We start from the raw sequence: 18,117 nt of genomic DNA, 5'->3' as shown, positions 1-18,117 counted from the left end.
CGATATTTGGTTGTCGAACTCTAAACACACCCTAACATCTTCATGTAGAATTAAAAGGAGTATATATTCTTGTCTCTTTGCTCTAATTTTAGAGAATATTCACCAGTCTCGCAGATCTTTTATGAGAATAATGGCGAATAAATTAACAGGTCCACTCTAACACTCTTATCTAAATACTCCATACACGCTTTGTTCTATAAACATTGTGCTAAAATAATAACATTATTAACGTTTTCTATACATGTATATACCTGCCTAATTGTTAACTTCTCGATATAGTAAACTATCATCATCAACATCAATAATATGCATTACCTACTCTATTAATTATTAAAAACACATGCAAAATTGCAAATGCCTAATTATGTGTGCATAAGTCCAACAATGACTACCTCTGCACAATTCACAATCTATATATTCATATTCTGAGAAAGCAAGCACAAATTCCAACACAATTCTCTGATACATTCAGTTATGTATTTCGATGCAACATATGTGTGATTTACAAAATCCACTTCAATTGAAGTACAACAATCTACTATACGTTAAGATATGTTGATATTTCAGCTATACGTGGAAGATTTCATTTCTAATAATTTAACTGTACGTAATAATGTATTAACCATACATTACCTATTTATAAAAGTAAGTCAATATTTGGGGAGAGATATGTATCCTCAGGAAGTTTTTGTTCGCAAATCCAAACCTAGAATTCCAACTACAATTTCATTCCAGTCTTTAACGAGTGTGCAACTCGTGCCACTCGGAGTACAGTCTAATGGCTCTCAACTTCTTTATGATCCGCCCCTGAAAAATAGATTTCTTTAAATAAAACCGATTACTTGTTTAGTCTCCGCCCTAGATTTGAATCTATAAGGTTTGATGGAAACGGTCTCATGTCTTTGAAAACTGCCATGTTTAATTTAGCACTTACTTGTTACTCTCTGGTTCCGAATTTGCTTTCAAGTAGGTCGTGGCATTACTGGTGGGTTGCAAAACAAACATCGAGGTCTTTGCACCGTCGACCTGATTGTAGAAGTCTCTTTTAAACTTACGCCGGATGGGTCGTTGCGTAATGTTTAAACAAAAGACAGTTCCTTTTCATCCATAATCGGATCCATACTCGTAATCAAACATATTACATATTGACATTATCCAAGTCTCGCAGTTGTTTTTAACTACAAATTAATTATAAAAAGATATGTATACATGAGGCATCTACAAATAAATCCAAAACAAACGTTCCCAGCTGTAAATCGCTTTATTGCTGCTGATGAATTACTGAAAATAGTATGCGAGTGCCACCAAAAGTTTCAATTAATTATCTTCTTTCTACTAATTATTTAGAAATATGACACCGAAATACCCAGTTTTGTCCATGACTCTAAACCTCTTTGTTCTCGGGTGTTCAATCATCGCATACCATGTGTCAAACTGCATTCAATCCTGTTAAAAGTATGCTCATATCTCATATTTAGATACTCTTTATTGTATATTCTCTTTCATTTCATCATTAACTATTTGCAAAATACATTATGACGAAAGCAACATATCAGAAAAGTTTTGAATTGTATTTTTACAGAAAAATGCACAGAACATGAAGCTGGCGGTAAGTTTGCATAGAGATAAGCGCGAAACTAAAGAATTTAGACAAAGAAGCATTTAATGTACTATGAGCAGACTAAGAAAGGAGAACTAACAACTAACCGTGTACCTACTACATAACAACAAACCTACCTTTATACCTACCTAATACCTACATGCATATATACCTTATGATGAGGGTTTTGTTGTTAATAACGTGATTTAGTTATACGCACGTATAAAATGGACCATTTAGTGCATTATGAAGAGCATCATAAGTGATTACAATGCTTTTAGAATTGTCCTTTTAAATGAGAAGTATTCACGGTTAAGTGTATGCATATTTTGGCTTTTGTTTTAAACTATTAACTGCAACCTTTTTTCTCTTGTCAAAGGGTAAAATGTGTTGTATCTCTTGGATCTTCAACCACGTTATTAAAACTAATATGTCGAATCCTACAATGTTTTATTTATCTCTTTATCAAAATTTTAATTTTAATTTTGATCTCATTGTATATTAATTCTGATCACATAGTCGGTACACTTTGTCTACAGTGTGTGCAGTTTCAGATTTTTGATAGTGCACATGTGAACATATCACTTTATGTGATTCTGATTGGTCCAAATAAGCCCATGAAATTATTGATCAGTATTCTCTTTGCGGATTGGCTGCGATCGTGCGAAAACGTTTTTAACCCCGTCTTCTGGAATTTTTTGGTTACATTGAACATTTTTGGCCGACATTTTTTTATTGGACTCACGAAAGGGCATTGGGAAAAATTGTCTCGCCTGTTTCAATATTGCCAAGTTATCCCCACAAGGGTTTGTTATGTCATGTATAACATATCATTACATGAAAAATGGCAAACCCCTAAGACAAGAACAATAACAAGTAAAACTACCGGTATTGCTTAGATGATAATGAGGGAGGGGTGGCGATGGATGGGCCGTATATCTGTAGCATATAATCCAGTGTGAACTTACGGTAAATAAACTCACCTTTGTTCACATAAGAATGTAGACATAAACCGGTCTCCCCAACTGAGAGAACTTTATTCAAACACAGCATATTTACGCGGTAAATATGTGATGCAAGTCCGTTCCAAAACAGATTTGTATACGTCTTCTACACAATCTAATGTTCCATATAAAATACTGCAAATATCCGGTCACAAATACATTATAGTAAATAAGTGTATTTCTATCTCCAGTAATCTTCTTTTCACAATAAGATCGCAACAATATAATGTTTAGTCGTGTTGTAGAATTTCAACGGAGACACTGTCACTGTGTTGTGTAGGCCAACTCAAACCGTTAGTGTTCACCGTATCAAACAATGTGACATCATAAACATTGGACATTTTGTGTTGACAAATGTTTTGTCCTTTGTAAAATGTTCTGGTTTTTTTTTGGGGGGGGTGGATGCTTACTCTTTGATTTATAGTTATCAAGAATGTATAATGTACTTTTACAATTTCAACTTTGGGACTATTTTTTACGCCCAACAAATGTAAGGTACAGCGTCTGTCAGGATGAACGAAATTATTCGTTCTTCTTTCCATCTAAATAATTTCCACTGAAATAAAACTATGTGATAAAAAGAACCTCAAATGGGCAATGATTTAACATTATATTTATGAAACTCGTTAAATAATGTCCAGCTGATCATATTGTTTGCTGACATATTTTATTATTTTTCGTAGATAAAACGTTGCTAGCTGATACAACAACTGAAAGCGTCAGCTTTTCAAATCGGCTTGTTTCCTGAATACTTAGCTTCCTTACTAGAAAGCAATTGATCTATAATGCAACAACAATATTTGACACTGAAACCTAAAGATATTTGAAGGAGTTGAGGACTTTACACTCTCTAATTTTCCTATACAACGATCGTTTTCAACTTCGAACGCTGAAGAGCAAAATTGCGTTTCTGTAACTGTTTTTAAAAGCGTACCTGTTATGTTTTCAAAGGAAAATACCTTCGCTGAGATAACAATGTTTTCCAATACATTTCAGATAATCCCTCTTTTCCTACGATCAGTGGAGAATAAGTTAAAGATCAAATTTCTTTTTGTGATTAGCAAAATATGCAGAAAAACAAATTTATTTCGTTGTCATACGGTAGAATGCAAAACATATGAAAATTTAGATTGTCATTGCCCCCTACCAATAACATATTAATTGTTAGAAATATCATTGTTCAGCATACAATAATATTTTCATGGCAAAAAATTATTCGCATTCACATTGTAAAGCGGGAAAGGAGACACTTAACTTCAACTCCATCAGCACACACTACATGCGTTTGATGCAAAGAGATGTGCGTGTAAATACAGTTATATAAAACATTTATGCCATCACAATCTAAATACAATAGCGAATGATACATAATCACATGCAAATCCTGTCAAATGTGTTTAAAATTGAACATATATACGTTTTCTTTATTACTTTACATAATGTTCTATTTTGTTATTTTAGTCTGATTTCATGGTACTACTTTGATTTCATTTTCAAGGCATACTCTTTAGGAATAAATGTGACTTCTGAACATATGAGATATGAAACTATATTGTTCTTTTCAGACACAGCGACAATTCTGCGAATGAACGAATCTCTGAAAACAATCGTCACATGTATAAAGTGCAAAACTCAAGCAAGAAACACTCTCTTCTTACCCTGCACACATCACTGTCTTTGTCAGATTTGCGCCAAAAAATGTTCACTATGTCCAGTATGTTACAAAATCATAACGCAAAAGATAAAAACGTTTATGATTTAACACTGTGGCTACAGACTACGGCAAGAAAGTTATTATATTTGTTTTTATATGATAGTAACAAATGTAACAGCCATCATACATCACAGTGTCTTCAAACAATATTATATATATATCAAGGATAACAGTCTGAATATATCTGTATATTTATGATAACGATGCACGATTTGAAAATGAATACGTAATGGAAATAGGGGAAGGTAGGTATATATGCCTTCAGTCTAGTCCTTCGAAATGTTACAGACTGAATCCCGCTTGGGTTGGACAGACAGAAAACGTACACACAAGCATCTCTACTGGATACTACAACTGAAAAGTCATGGGGTGTTTGGCCTAAATTAAAACATCTAACCTTCCCGTTGCAGTCTTATCAAAATTATAGCCAGTAATAAATTTTCACTCTGCGTAAACTTTGCGCTAAATTCTACCCACGCAGTTGCATTTTATGATTGTATTGCCTTTATAACTATTATTATTATTATTACTATTATTATTATTATTACTATTATTATCATTATTATTATTATTATATAACTCTACCTGGATATAATTTCTTTACCAAATGTTGTAGATCTTGTAGATGTGTTTAGTCCTCTGTTCTCAGCTTAGATTTCATTCAAAACATACTGCTTCGCTATATGATAGTAACAAAAACTTTCTATTGCTGTATCTCTGCTTGTACATTGCCCCTGTGAGTCTAACATGTAGGAATATAGAATTGTTCGTACATTTGATGTTAAGGGTTTGTACCTGTAAGTTCTGTTTTCCTGATTTTGAATTTGATCCCTTGCCAACTTTTATCTAACCTGCATGATAATGCTACTTATTTGTATTTTTATGAAATTATGTTCGTTTTGTCAAGCATTCTTCTATAAAAAATCAAGCGATAACACTTTCTGTTTTGTTAGGTGTATATTTCAATATACGCTGACTTCTATCTTAGTAACCCAGAATGTCTATGTACATATGAGAATTAAATACTACGTCGACGTGTGGGCGTGTCTGCTATGCACTGATGACTGTACCTCCGACATCTGTAACATACTTTTTTGTGATGTGTCAATGGTCAAGATGGTATTGGGGTCAATGCTGTCAGGTATGGCAATGGGTGTTGTTTACTCCCGGATCCAGCTTCGACTCTGTGTTGCTAGGTTAATTGGATAATACAACAAACTCTATCATTCAAGGTTTTGTATCTGACTTTTAAAACTGCTACGATTATCTCTTAACCGAAGATAATTCACGGAATAAGAAATACTAAACATGGAAATGACAGCAGAACAAGGTTTTGAAGGTTTATATAGCATGAGGTTTAAACCTAAAACGTGACATGTAAGTTATTGTAAGAACGGGAGAGAATCCGTGGTGACAAATCGAATTCTCCACAAGAACACTGTCCACAAATGTGATAGCTGCTGTCAGATTGAAGTATGTGTTAGTGAACTCAAATAGGTTCAAATACTGAAGCTACATGATAAGCTAAGAATGGAAAGCACAATTACCAAAGGTATGCCTGATAAAAGTCCAGTCCGTAGAGGTTAATGCAGGCCGGAACTATTAGTCGCTATGCAAACTGCTTGAAGGGCCAAGGTATACGTGAATGTTGTGAACGTGTCAGCAAATGAAAATGACTGATGGAAACTGTATTGGAACAAGAGGTACAGGGAAAATGAATATTGAGATACACGATGTAAACGTTAAGCACACGGTGTGGTTTTCCTGAATTTGACAATGATATCGATGAATACATGGTTTTGACTTTCCCCAAACACATCAGTTCCTCATATATGCTAGGACTAATGTATTTAGGTTGAATGGCCAACCAGTGAAGTCTGGAAGATAATAAACTTAGAGGATACACCTCTTGTACATTACTGGTATCAATCGAGATATTCGCCCAGAGGTAACAGCTATTGATGGCGAAGTCAGTGGTTAATGCCGAGAATGACTGTATCCCTATTCGAATATTCAGTTCGTCAGAATAATCAGTTAAGGTGTATGATATATTCGTTGCAGCAATGTTCGAGGATGTGCCGGTTGATAGCGAATTCACAGTGTTTCAAATTCTCATACTAATGTGGTGTAGCAGCATCTAGTGGACTTACTCGAACGGCCATGCTCAAGATAAGTCAGCCTTACGGAGAACAGATATAGTAACATACATAGTAACACAGCCAACACTGACAGCGTAACACCCATTCGCCAGCATCATCGACGATTACCTCATGCACAATGTTGAGAAGCAAAAGACTATATTAAGAAACGTTGAAACAGGGTGTGATAGCGCCATCTAAATAAAGTGACGAAGGAAGACCCCTCCCCGGTTCCAGAACTCTCAACAAACTGCATGCTCCTCACGGATGGAAGTGGATGTGAATCCTAGGCTTACAACGTGAGTATCGGCAGGTAGCATTGAACCGTAGTCCTAAGGTGGCATTTGTCACATAATATGGCCTCTCTCAGATCAGTGTTATGCCACCTGCCGCCTTTGTAAGTCTGTACATACTTTTAAAGTTTGATGAACCAGGTCCTTGATGGGCTTTTAAGTCCATCTGGCTGGTCTATGTGCATGACGGAATTGCATACGGCTCAGTTTTCAAAGCGATACAACAGCATTTTCAAAATGGTTACCCCGATCGATTCTACTCTGACTTCAATTTTGATAATGAGGCAAGTACGTTTTCAGTTGGCGCAGTGCTATCCCAAAATCAACATCGACAGGAGAATGTTATAGTCTACTACAGAGAGACACTGGGCATAGACGAAAGGAAGAATTGCATCACACTTAAAGAATTCATGACAGTATTCCGCGCTATCAAACATTTCCACCGCTATTTTTAAAGGAACAAATTCATCATTCGTACAGACCACAACCCATTAAGATAGCTCACTAAAGTCAAGGACATTAAATGCCGACTCGTACCTTGGTTGGAAAAACTTGGAAGATGTCGTTGTTAAATTTTTTATGGAGAAGGTCTTGCGGGGACTAAAATTAAAGCTCTGAGTGTGTTCCGAAAACTAGAAGAAAGGGTACAAACATTGCTGATGTCATGGTCTGAGAGGAGGTAAGAGAGAATGGCACAAGGAGTACTCGTGGAATGCAGAAACAGTGAGATGACAGGAACATCGGATTCATAATCAAGGCATGGAAAAGTCTAACGATTACCCACACTGGCATGCGATGGCGTTTATAGCAGTTACGGCCTTATGGCTTGAGTAATAGGGATCACAAAATTCAAATAGTGTTTTGTACCGTAGATGATAAGGCGAGACGGTGAAGCCCATTTTCTGGCAGCTAGTGGTCCTATTCCGCAAGGATATTCTTGAGTCCTTGCATGATGTTGTTACTGCTGGTCACCACGGAGCGAACAAGACACATACGAGAGTGCGGAGGCAATTCTACTGGCCTGGAGTTGAAATAATTATGAAGGAAATAGGTTTGTAATTGTGATCAGTATTCCGCACGAAATAAAGTTAACAGAGGTCTCATGAAAATCCTGCAAGTAAGTACGTCATTGTTATGGATGACTACTTAACATAATGGATATAAGCGTTTGCCAGATCAGGAGGCAGAGACTGTCTCTAAAATTCTAATGGATCAGTTCACTAAACAAATCCGTGTTTCAGTGCAGATTCATGAAGATAAAGGCAATAATTTTGAGCCATTTTTTGCTTAGACAGATGTGTAATCATTCAGGGGTAGACTAAACTCCAAATTCGGCTCTTCACCCGCAATCAGATGAAATGATTGATCGTTTTGAATCAGACTATCACGGTGCCCCAGACCCAAGCTAATTATGAAAATAATGGTTGTCACGTTGACCCAGATCTAATTTAATTATTAAGCTAATTAGAGCATGATCTGAGATGAGAATATACAATCATTAATACTGGGAGCAGTGGATTTAGAGTAGAGCAGAGATAATGATCATTTTTGGATGAAGAAGATATAAGTGTTTATGTTCAGTGTTAAATGCATAGCCTTGCAACAGTAAATAAAGAAATAGGAAGCGTATACTCAGTGAATTCCTGATACCAGGGAGAATAGCATAAGTGAACGTTAAGACCCCATTGACTTCTGTGCGGTCAGCAGTGAGATGATTAAGAACTTAAAACTATTATTTTTGTGGGCTATGGGAAGATCAAAAAGTAAAATGAATATTGATTTGCGCTTTGAAAAATGAAACTGAAACATTCAACATAACACCGCCAAGCTTACACGGAGAAATAACCGATGACCTTAAAAGATGGCATCAAACATTTGAGAGGATATCGACAGCAAATACGTCTAATAGTGCTATAAAACTGGAGATGCTTGTATTTTAGTTAAATAGAATGACAACCATATGATGGACTTATAACAAAATTGAAAGAAAGATCTTGCCCTGAGGATTTACAGATATGTATTTCTCTGAATTATTTCAAGGACAACAACTGAACGATGAAAGTGTAACGATTAAAGAAATACATTTCATTCAAGCACTGAGGTCAGGGCCTAAAGAATTTGTTATGATAAATGATCCAAATTCGTTTGAACAAGCTTTCCGAGTAGCAATATGTAATGAAAATATGAACGGGCTGCAGTCTTCAAGAACACCATCCGGGACCATGACATATACTAGCAATTATTGCAACCATCAACGAATATTTACTTCAGTAACGGCCAGGGGCACTAAAGGACTATTTACTCCAGGGACATTGTTTGGTCAAAAAGCCAGTTTATATCTTGATACGGTCATTGACGTGTCTTAAGTAAATGACAGATGTGTGACAACTGCGGTCAGACAAAACCATTAGACCCTAAAGGAGAAATGTGGTTTCGGCAGCATGGCAATCTCTGGACATTATCAGTGTTGTGCCATGCCACGTTATTGTTGCTAATGATAGGTCCATTAAGAAAAGTTATGCTATAAAAAATTCAGCACGACGCAATAATTTGAATACATATTTTGAGACAGATTAACTTTGTGCGTGAAAATGCATTATACTTACACTATCGTTACTTGAAATTAACATCAAGTGAAAATGAAACAAAAACTAAGAAATCCTGGTCACTGATAATAGGATTCTAAGTCTGTTAAATTCAGCTACGAAACGAATGGAACTCTATGAGAGCACAAACATACGTTCATTTGAAGAAACAGCAGAAACCTGTGAAAACGAATCAGAGTAACAAATGTGTGATGCAAATTTTCAGAATAAAATTGCTGAACCCAATGACAAGGACTTTGATATTGACTGAACAAATATTTTGCAGAACAAAATGTCAAAATACGCCAATAGTTTTGTTTTACTCGTATAGTGATATTTTTACAAAATGGATGAAGATCTAGGAAGAAAGCAAAACACATCATATCACGGAGGTATCCACAAATTAAACAGAAACCGTACAAGTTCCCCTTTTTCTCAAAAACAGGAAGTTATAAAATCTTTTGCATGTTATATAAAACAATGATGTGATACGACCTTAAGCCAAGGAATGGGCAAGTCCTATCATACTAATAAAGAAACCACTGGAATATATCGTTCATGATAGACTATTGCCTTTTATATTCCGTGTGCAAGAAAGATGTCAAGATGTCGGTTCACTCTAAAACACTGAATAAATATTACAAGCTTTCAGCAACTGTCAATACTTTTATTTGTTTATAATGCTTATCTAGATACCATCACGTTCCAGTTAAAGAACAGGATAAAGATAAAGCAGCAGTTGCTTGCTCTGAGGGCACATATGAGTTTAACACAATGTGATTTGGACTGTGAAATGCTCCCTTGACCCTCCAACGACATATGAATCTGCTACTGGCAGGAATTCAGTGGAAATTTGTTATTTTATACATTGATGATATTACAATCTTTTTTTACAACTTTGATAATCAAGTGCTGCTTTTACAGGAAATCTTTAGGAGACTAATATGAGCAAACTTGATCTTAAATCTTGCCAAATGTCTATTCTGTAAACATTAATTGCAGTTCCCCAGATATGTTTTAATTATTTATGGGACTAAAGTTTATGGTGACAAAATTAAGGCCCTGTTGCAGTTTTCAACAACCATAAATCAACAGACCGTATGTGCATTTATATGTCTTGCCTTGCTCGTGTCACCACAAGTTTGTGAAAGGATACACAAATATTGCACAACCACTGAATCGATTCCTGAATAATAATGGATGTAGTATGTGAGTGGAATGAGGATTGTGAACTGGGCTTTAACATTCTAAATCAAAAGCTGACCATATCTCCAGTATTATGTTATGAGGACCTTTCCAGACCATTTACCCTGTATTGTGACAGTACTGAATTTGCTTTGGGATCAGTTTTGGTCCAAAAGGATAAAATAATGTCGACAGAACAATAACATATAGTATCAGACAACTGAGGAAAATCTAGAACAAATACCCTGTAATTGACAGAAATAGTTGCAGTAGTTTGGGGGTGGATATAAATATTTTCACAATATCTGCTTGGCCATAATTTCACGGTAGTCACAAATCAGTTCTAATAAAATGGTTTATGAGAAGGAAGATTCCCAGTGGTAGGCTAGCCAGATAGTCCGTCTATGAATATGACAAGAACGTTGAGTACAGGGCTGGAAACGCCCATGGAAATGCAGATGGTATTTGTCTTGGAGAGCAAACGCGGGTGACGGTCTGAATGGAGACGACACAAGAATTCAAGAAACAAAAGAACAAATTACAGGATATTAAACCAGGCTTACAACCAGAAAGTTTGTCTGAATCACAGGAGAAAGACTCACATTTAAAAACCATTATGGGTTTCTTGTTTGACAATGCGTTACCATATAAGACAATAAATGTCGGTAAGGTGGCTACTTTGGTTCCCGATTTTGAACTGATAAATGGTGTCTTATATCCACTATAGTCACCATAGACAAAAGAATGACTGATAAGTACTCGTGTCTTTATGACGTAACCGCTGGATATATTGGATTCAATAAAACTTACCAAAAGGTGCAACAAAGTTCTTACTGGTTTGGTATGTTTAAGGGCATAAACCTTTCGGGTAAATAATGTGTAGACTGTGCCAATTAGAAAACCCCCTGGTGCTGGAAGCCAGTCCTCATTACTCCGAATCCGCAAAGATGGATCTTTTGAGCTGGTCGCTGTGAACGTTTCAGGCCTGTTAACACCTATTTGTCAGGATTACAGATATATTGTTGTTTTTACATTGTATCTGGCAAAGTATGCACAAGCATTTGCAGTCAATAATGCTGATGGAAACACAAATGCAATGCAGTTTGTTGAACACATTGTGTATCGCCATGACTCTAGCCGGTCCTTCTCTCATGTTGAGTGAAATATTTTACTGGTCAACTATTGAATGACATATGTGCATTAGTAAATATCTAAAAGGTATTTAGCACAGCTTACCACCCTGAAACAAATGATCTCGTTGAGCCACTGAATGCCACAATGAATAATATGGTATCTATATTCGTGTCAGATCAACAGAAAGACTGGGAACAGATCATTTCGTATTTTGTTTTGTTTGCCTATAACATTGGCATTCAGGAGTCTACACAAGAATCACAAAAACAGTTATGTCTATAGAATAATTGTGAAAACGTCACCAGTGAACTAGAAGTGTGACAATAAACACATTAAATTAAATATTACAAGCAAATCGAATGAAATTGTTTATAGACCTGGTAGCTTACCCGGCCAGATCATTTATTGTTTCCAGAAGCACTAAGTGACAATAAAGAACACTATGACCGTGATAATGAGATTAAAGAAAATTATGAAGAGGCAGAATATTCCATAATTGCGGAAATACGTTACATATTCTGCACAAATGTCAAAGGTATGAGGTCAGAAAAACCGTATTTTGTCTGACATAGACATAATTCAATAATCACAGCATGTGTAGGTCCAGAAAAAGCAACGTCTCAGCTTATCCAGGCCTTTGAGGAAAACATACAATTGCCGCAAACGTAGTGATTACATATAAAATAGCAGTTATGGTGGATTGAACCTATTCACACATGGTGTTAAGTCAGAAGTTACCTGAACACACGATTTAACATGGATGTATAATTTTGTTCTCTTTTATATAATGTTTATATCTACCTGTTTTAGTTATTTTAATATTCTCTTTGTATTATTTTTGCTATTTGTGTCTCTGTAAGCTAGTAAATAGGTAAATTAATGAAAATCCAGACAACGTTTGCAAATACTAACGCGTGGAAATATAATATTAATATAGCACAGGGATAATTGATCAGATTTTCTTTTACAAAAAAGGTGGGACTGACTGCTTATGAACCATTCAATGTAACTGATCTTTGCTGAAAAACGTTTACACCTCTTGCAAGGATGAACTGTATTATAATTCACACTTTCGGGTCTCAAACAGCATTGACTGTGAATATGCATATGATTTTTGCTAGGTTGATTTAATTAATATTATTGTACATGTAAATACTTAGAATTAACTGATTGATTATCTTTTATTGACTGCATCATGTTACCGATTGTATTTATCTTTTATGCATTAATGATGTATATACTGTCAAAATTAATCTTTTTTTCAGAAGTATACATAGAACTATGGGGAGAAGCAAACAGCATGGGGTACATTAACATGTATAATGACTGAACGTTATTTCTTTCTTGGTGATGGGGTAGATATGTATCGATGCCCAAGACGCAAACTAATTATTGAGCTACTGTGGGCATGATCTGAGATGTGAAGATAAGGTCACTAAGACTGGGAGCAGTAGAGTTAGGAAGAGAGAACGGTTAAGATCAGCTTTGAATATAGAAGGTAGATGTGCATTGGTTAATTGTTCCATGTATGGCTGTGCAATAGTAACTAATAGAATAAAAAACATGCATTCCTTGAGAGACCGCTCCAGTGCCCTAGTGGTTAGAGTGTCCGCCTCGGATGCGGAAGGCCTTGGGTTCGATCCCCGGCCGAGTCATACCAAAGACTTACAAAAATGGTACTAACCGCTGCCTCATTTGACGCTCAGCATTAAGAGGTTAGTGTTAGGACTGGTCGGCCAGGTGTCAGGATAATGTGACTGGGTGGGACATCATGCTACATGTCTGCGGCATGATGCCCCAGTGCTAGACATCACTATAAACTGTCAAACTGCAGACATCGTAGCGATATGACTGAAAATTTTTTAAAGCTATGTTAAAAATCCAAAGCAAACACACACAAATAAACAATAATGAATCAAGACTATATGCCTTTTCTGAAACTGAATTATCTCCCTTGCACGGGAAGCCGTACAGCGTCTACAATCACTTCCGGAGTTTATGCGATCAACAATGGCGTTCGTGGATAAATGAATCGCTTAACGAATATAAAGCAATGTTTCAAGCGTAGGATGATAGTGAAGATTATATAATTGAAATAATAAAAATTAGTGCCGCAATTAGCTATACTAAAATCGATTGGAATGATATTTAATCCTGCAACTGAGTATGTCATAAGTTACCTGTTGAAACAATGGCATACAATTCTATATGAAGAAAGAAAATGTATCAAATATTCAAATAAAGTGAATTCTATCACCTCTTTGAGTATAAATTATTTAAGAAGGATAGAGTGAATTTGATTTATAAATAGCAATACATACGACCGAATAGTTTGAAATAACAACATTTAATGAACTCAATACTAGTGAAAAAGATAAGCATATTAATTGGCACAGTTATGAACAAATTAGAAAATGAATAGAACACTGGATAGTTACTTCTGCTGATTTCACATTCCAATCGGTTGCGTCTCTTTTACGTATTAAGAGACACATATCATAATGTTTGATAACTTTTCTTAGATACGTTCTTGATTTGTAATATCTAGATGAGTCATTATCAATCTCATCCATTGTCTTCTAGCTTGTTCTGGCTTCTCCCTCGTGTTTATATTACACCATGATGGCTTCGTATATAATAATAATGACAGTACGTCACACATATGCCCTATATGTATGGCCTGAGTAAGATTTCGTTTTAAAGTCTTGATCTGTTGGGTTTTTTTCGGTAGTTCTACAATTGTTTAATAAGTAGAAAACCAGAGAAGTATAATACACCTCTGTGAATTCCGCCAAAATCATGTCTAATTTGTAGCGCTTTCTTTGTTTTCGTTCTTTTCTGACACCTTTGATCATGAACACAGTATCTGATTTACGCATACATGATTTTGCCAATATCATAACGTCTTCACGTGCATTGCGTTGATCTTTGCGATAAGACTAATTATCATAACAAAGCGTGCTGATCGACAATTATTTACAAGGGTCTCCTTATTAAAAGGAAAGTTCAGAGGGTAAGATGATTGTACATTATCAACTTATCATTTGTGAACACATGAAGGAAAATCAATCTAAAACCAGACACACCAATTTAGATCTTACGGAGAAACAGTTATCAAATGACATACGGAAAAATTTTAAGTGTCCTGGCTTGATTTAATTTGCGTGTTTCTGGTTTAAGAACTGCTTATGTTAACAATGTGACAGATTTCAGGTATCAATAGTCTCCGAACGTTGAGGTACCAAGGTGGACATGCACACTGAGTGGCTTGAAGAGTTCTAATGCAAGGAGATTAACTAGTTATGAAAAGGCCTATAGAAAATTTTCTAGCTACTTTAGTGTCCAATATTAGAATAACTGGAGTGATAGTGTGCCTCTCGTACTCATAACATATCGTATTGCTGGATATGACTCAACAAAATTATTGCCAAACTTAATTATGCCATTTCAAGAAGTCAGATTACTTGTCTATTCGATTTATGCAAGTGCCCCCATTGAGATTTATCCCTGGAATGTAGAGTAATCTGTTACTGTATGTGATGATGTTTTGACCGTCAAATGATTGAAATTAGTAGAAAATGTGTAAACGTATAATTTTCCTTTGAAACCCTTGCGAATCATTTTTTGGACATAATTATTTCGTGTGTACATAAATTCAACCTGTTTTAGCAAAATGAAAATTAAGCTTTATACCTCACATTTAATTTTCTATGTATATAAAACTAATTCTAGCTAAAGGTTACGTAAGTACGGATACAGTTAACAATCCTTGCAGAGACAATAGGTTTATTTTAAATTACCTAATGAAATTGAAATGACTGTTAACATAAACATGTGCGACACGTTTTCAAAGAGATCAGTGTGCTAAAATTATGTAGTTGGGAGCGTGATGTTTTTATGATAAAAAGTTGTCTTTTTCATAACAAAGTCAAATGAAAATAGGTGGTTTTAGGATATGTCTGCAATATCATTATTGAATGTAATTTATAAAACAATAACTGGTTTCAGTTTGTATTGCCAATAGTATTTAAAATAAATTGTTTGGGATGTTTTATTGCACGAAGAATAAAATGAATTTCTTTTTGGTAGATTTATTTGAGAAAATATTAGAATAATATTTTGAAAAAAGAAAATACTATAGTCCTGGTCTAATTTTGTCAATGTATTTTGAAAAGGCATTTGAAACAATTTGTGAAAATATATAGATAAACTGTTAAATACTTTAATTTTGGGAATTAAATGCCAAAACGGAAAAAAAATATTTTATCAGGGATTTAATAGATGTTTTCTCAAAAATGGAAATATGTCAGTCATTTTTAATGTTTAATAAGCTTCTATACAAGGAGGTTTAATTTGTTCATACCTATTTCGTTGTTGTTGTTGTGGGTTTAGCGTCATTTGTCAGCCCACGATAGGCTATACGTGGCTGCCAGCGGAAATGGTGGAGGAAGAACCTGGCAAGACTCCATTAAGAACCACGGACCAACTGGAAGCTACAGGCAATCATTCTTACGCGCTTGCAATAGCCAAGCCCAAGACTCGAACCCACACGGACAGAGGTGATATGACAAGTATCGATACAAGCGAGTGCTTTAGACCGCTACATATCCGGGGCTCCGATAATAATAAGAAACAATAAAGCAATCGAAGGAATCATTGTTAATAATAATGAAAATTAATTAAGGCAATATGCTGGCAATACTTAAATGCATTTAGATGCTAGTAAACTATATTTTAGAGACACACTAGACGTGTTAAACATTTTGTATAGAATGTTAGGACGAAAGATCAATGTAGAAAAGACTAAGGTAGTTCGAATCGGGCAATTATCGAAATCAAATGTACGACTCTGTCAGAAATTTAGTGTACATTTTGTAAAAGGACACTTTCAAATTTTAGACGTAATTTTTTATGTTTATGATATTTGATATTTAAGTTAGCCATAGGTAATGAAGAAGATAGTAGAATATAAGAAAAAATTTGCATTAAGTTACAACTTCTATTTATCGTATTGTTAATGAATAAGAAAGGATGCATTATTTTCCATAACTCCATTTCTGAAGAAACAAACAGTAGTCTACAAGTTTGATATAAAACATTCATGAAAAATATGTCATTATTGTTCTCTATTTGTTCACATTGTTGATATGAAATTTAATGTTTTTTTAGTTTGAAATGATGCACACAATTTCTTGTACAAACTCATTTTTAGATGAAAACTAGATGACTGGATAATGATAAATGTATCTTTTGGAAATTGGTGAAGGAATGAATTCTATATTTAATATTTGAATGTTGAAAATGAAATTATATATATATTAAGGTAGACCGTTCATCAAAGAAACTCGTAATATTCATACGAATGTTGAGAAAAACTATCGTATTTGGTACTGATATTCCAGACGTTCTTTAGTTTCTAACTACTATTACAAAACATTGTATCTATCGATAAAGGTGTTGGAACTCACCTTTAAAATTCAATGTTTTTATTCAGATTTTGTAGATATGTTTAACTTAAAGCATATGTTCCAACGGTAAAGCAGCCCAGTAGAACAATTATGTTGAAATGGTCAATCATGTGTACATAATCTGATACCTAGATTATAAGACGTTCACTGTTTAAAGTTTCACATATTCCGTATCCTTCTGATGTAATATGTTGTATCACGAAAACTTAAATTTCACTAAGGTAACTCATATGTCACAAATAATGATTATATAGTAGTAGACATTCATATGCAAGTTTTATCTCTGTATGTAAAATATATGGTTATCAGGATTTAACAATTTGACACATATTGTAATATTCAGCTTCATATGTATGTGAATGTATCAGTTTGTATCTCCATATATATGTAAAATCTTCCTCTATATCTTTATTCTAATAAAAAAGTAAACAAGAATACTAGTCTTCATCACCATGCTTGGAAACACTATCACTCAGATCCTACCGTGTCTAAACCACCGTCCGTATTGACAGGAAGCCTTTATTGAGAGGGTTCTATTTGTGTTCTTTTGTTTTCGCGCATGGTATAAGGGACCTGGGTGTGCTGTTCGATTTCCGCCATTATAATGAGTATACCGAAGATTTTCAAGTGGCTAATTGTGAAACTAACGTGACTATAAGAAACTGTCAAACCTGTCAATCACTTTCCTCCTGTCCATTCAATTGACGAGTAATGGCTTTGCAATGACTAATTATATTTTAGCAATAAATACTTTCATTGCAATGAATGAACATTGTGTTTTCATTGGTAATTTCCTCCATTTATTATTTTCAAAATTACTAAATGTGGTGTATTATCAGTCCTCATAAATGAATATATTGGCATATTAGTGGTTTTAAACCCTAAAGAATTTAACTGTGTATTAGAATAAACTAAACCTAGAGTCGTTTTGTCTGCCACTGAGTTTTACATGCAAGGTCAATTTAGTTGAATATTGTGAAACATCGCTTGTCATAA

At 34.9% G+C, this 18,117-nt stretch overlaps 1 protein-coding gene across 2 annotated transcripts in view; it reads left to right on the top strand.

The window, feature by feature from the left end:
- LOC149786491 (uncharacterized) overlaps positions 1-17,303 on the top strand; it is a 48,902-nt gene extending 31,599 nt beyond the window's left edge. Inside the window, exons 10-12 of one of the 2 annotated variants that reach the window (XR_016424928.1) lie at positions 1,583-1,609; positions 4,170-13,151; positions 16,046-17,303. Coding sequence is in view for 1 of the 2 variants with exons in the window: in XM_089976955.1 (XP_089833081.1) it covers positions 1,583-1,609; positions 4,170-4,366 (224 nt within the window). In the remaining variant the exon portion in view is untranslated. Of the gene's footprint in view, positions 1-1,582; positions 1,610-4,169 lie in introns of both variants that reach the window. The other variant, XM_089976955.1, reaches the window with a different exon arrangement.
- Positions 17,304-18,117: the final 814 nt, after the last annotated feature.

Source organism: Sinohyriopsis cumingii, chromosome 12 (genome assembly GCF_028554795.1).
Source record: "Sinohyriopsis cumingii isolate HCF-2022 chromosome 12, ASM2855479v2, whole genome shotgun sequence".
In the NCBI taxonomy this organism is placed as follows: Eukaryota; Metazoa; Mollusca; class Bivalvia; order Unionida; family Unionidae; genus Sinohyriopsis; species Sinohyriopsis cumingii.
The sequence above is the reverse complement of the archived record's forward strand: the minus strand, read 5'-3'. Positions and strand labels throughout refer to the sequence as shown.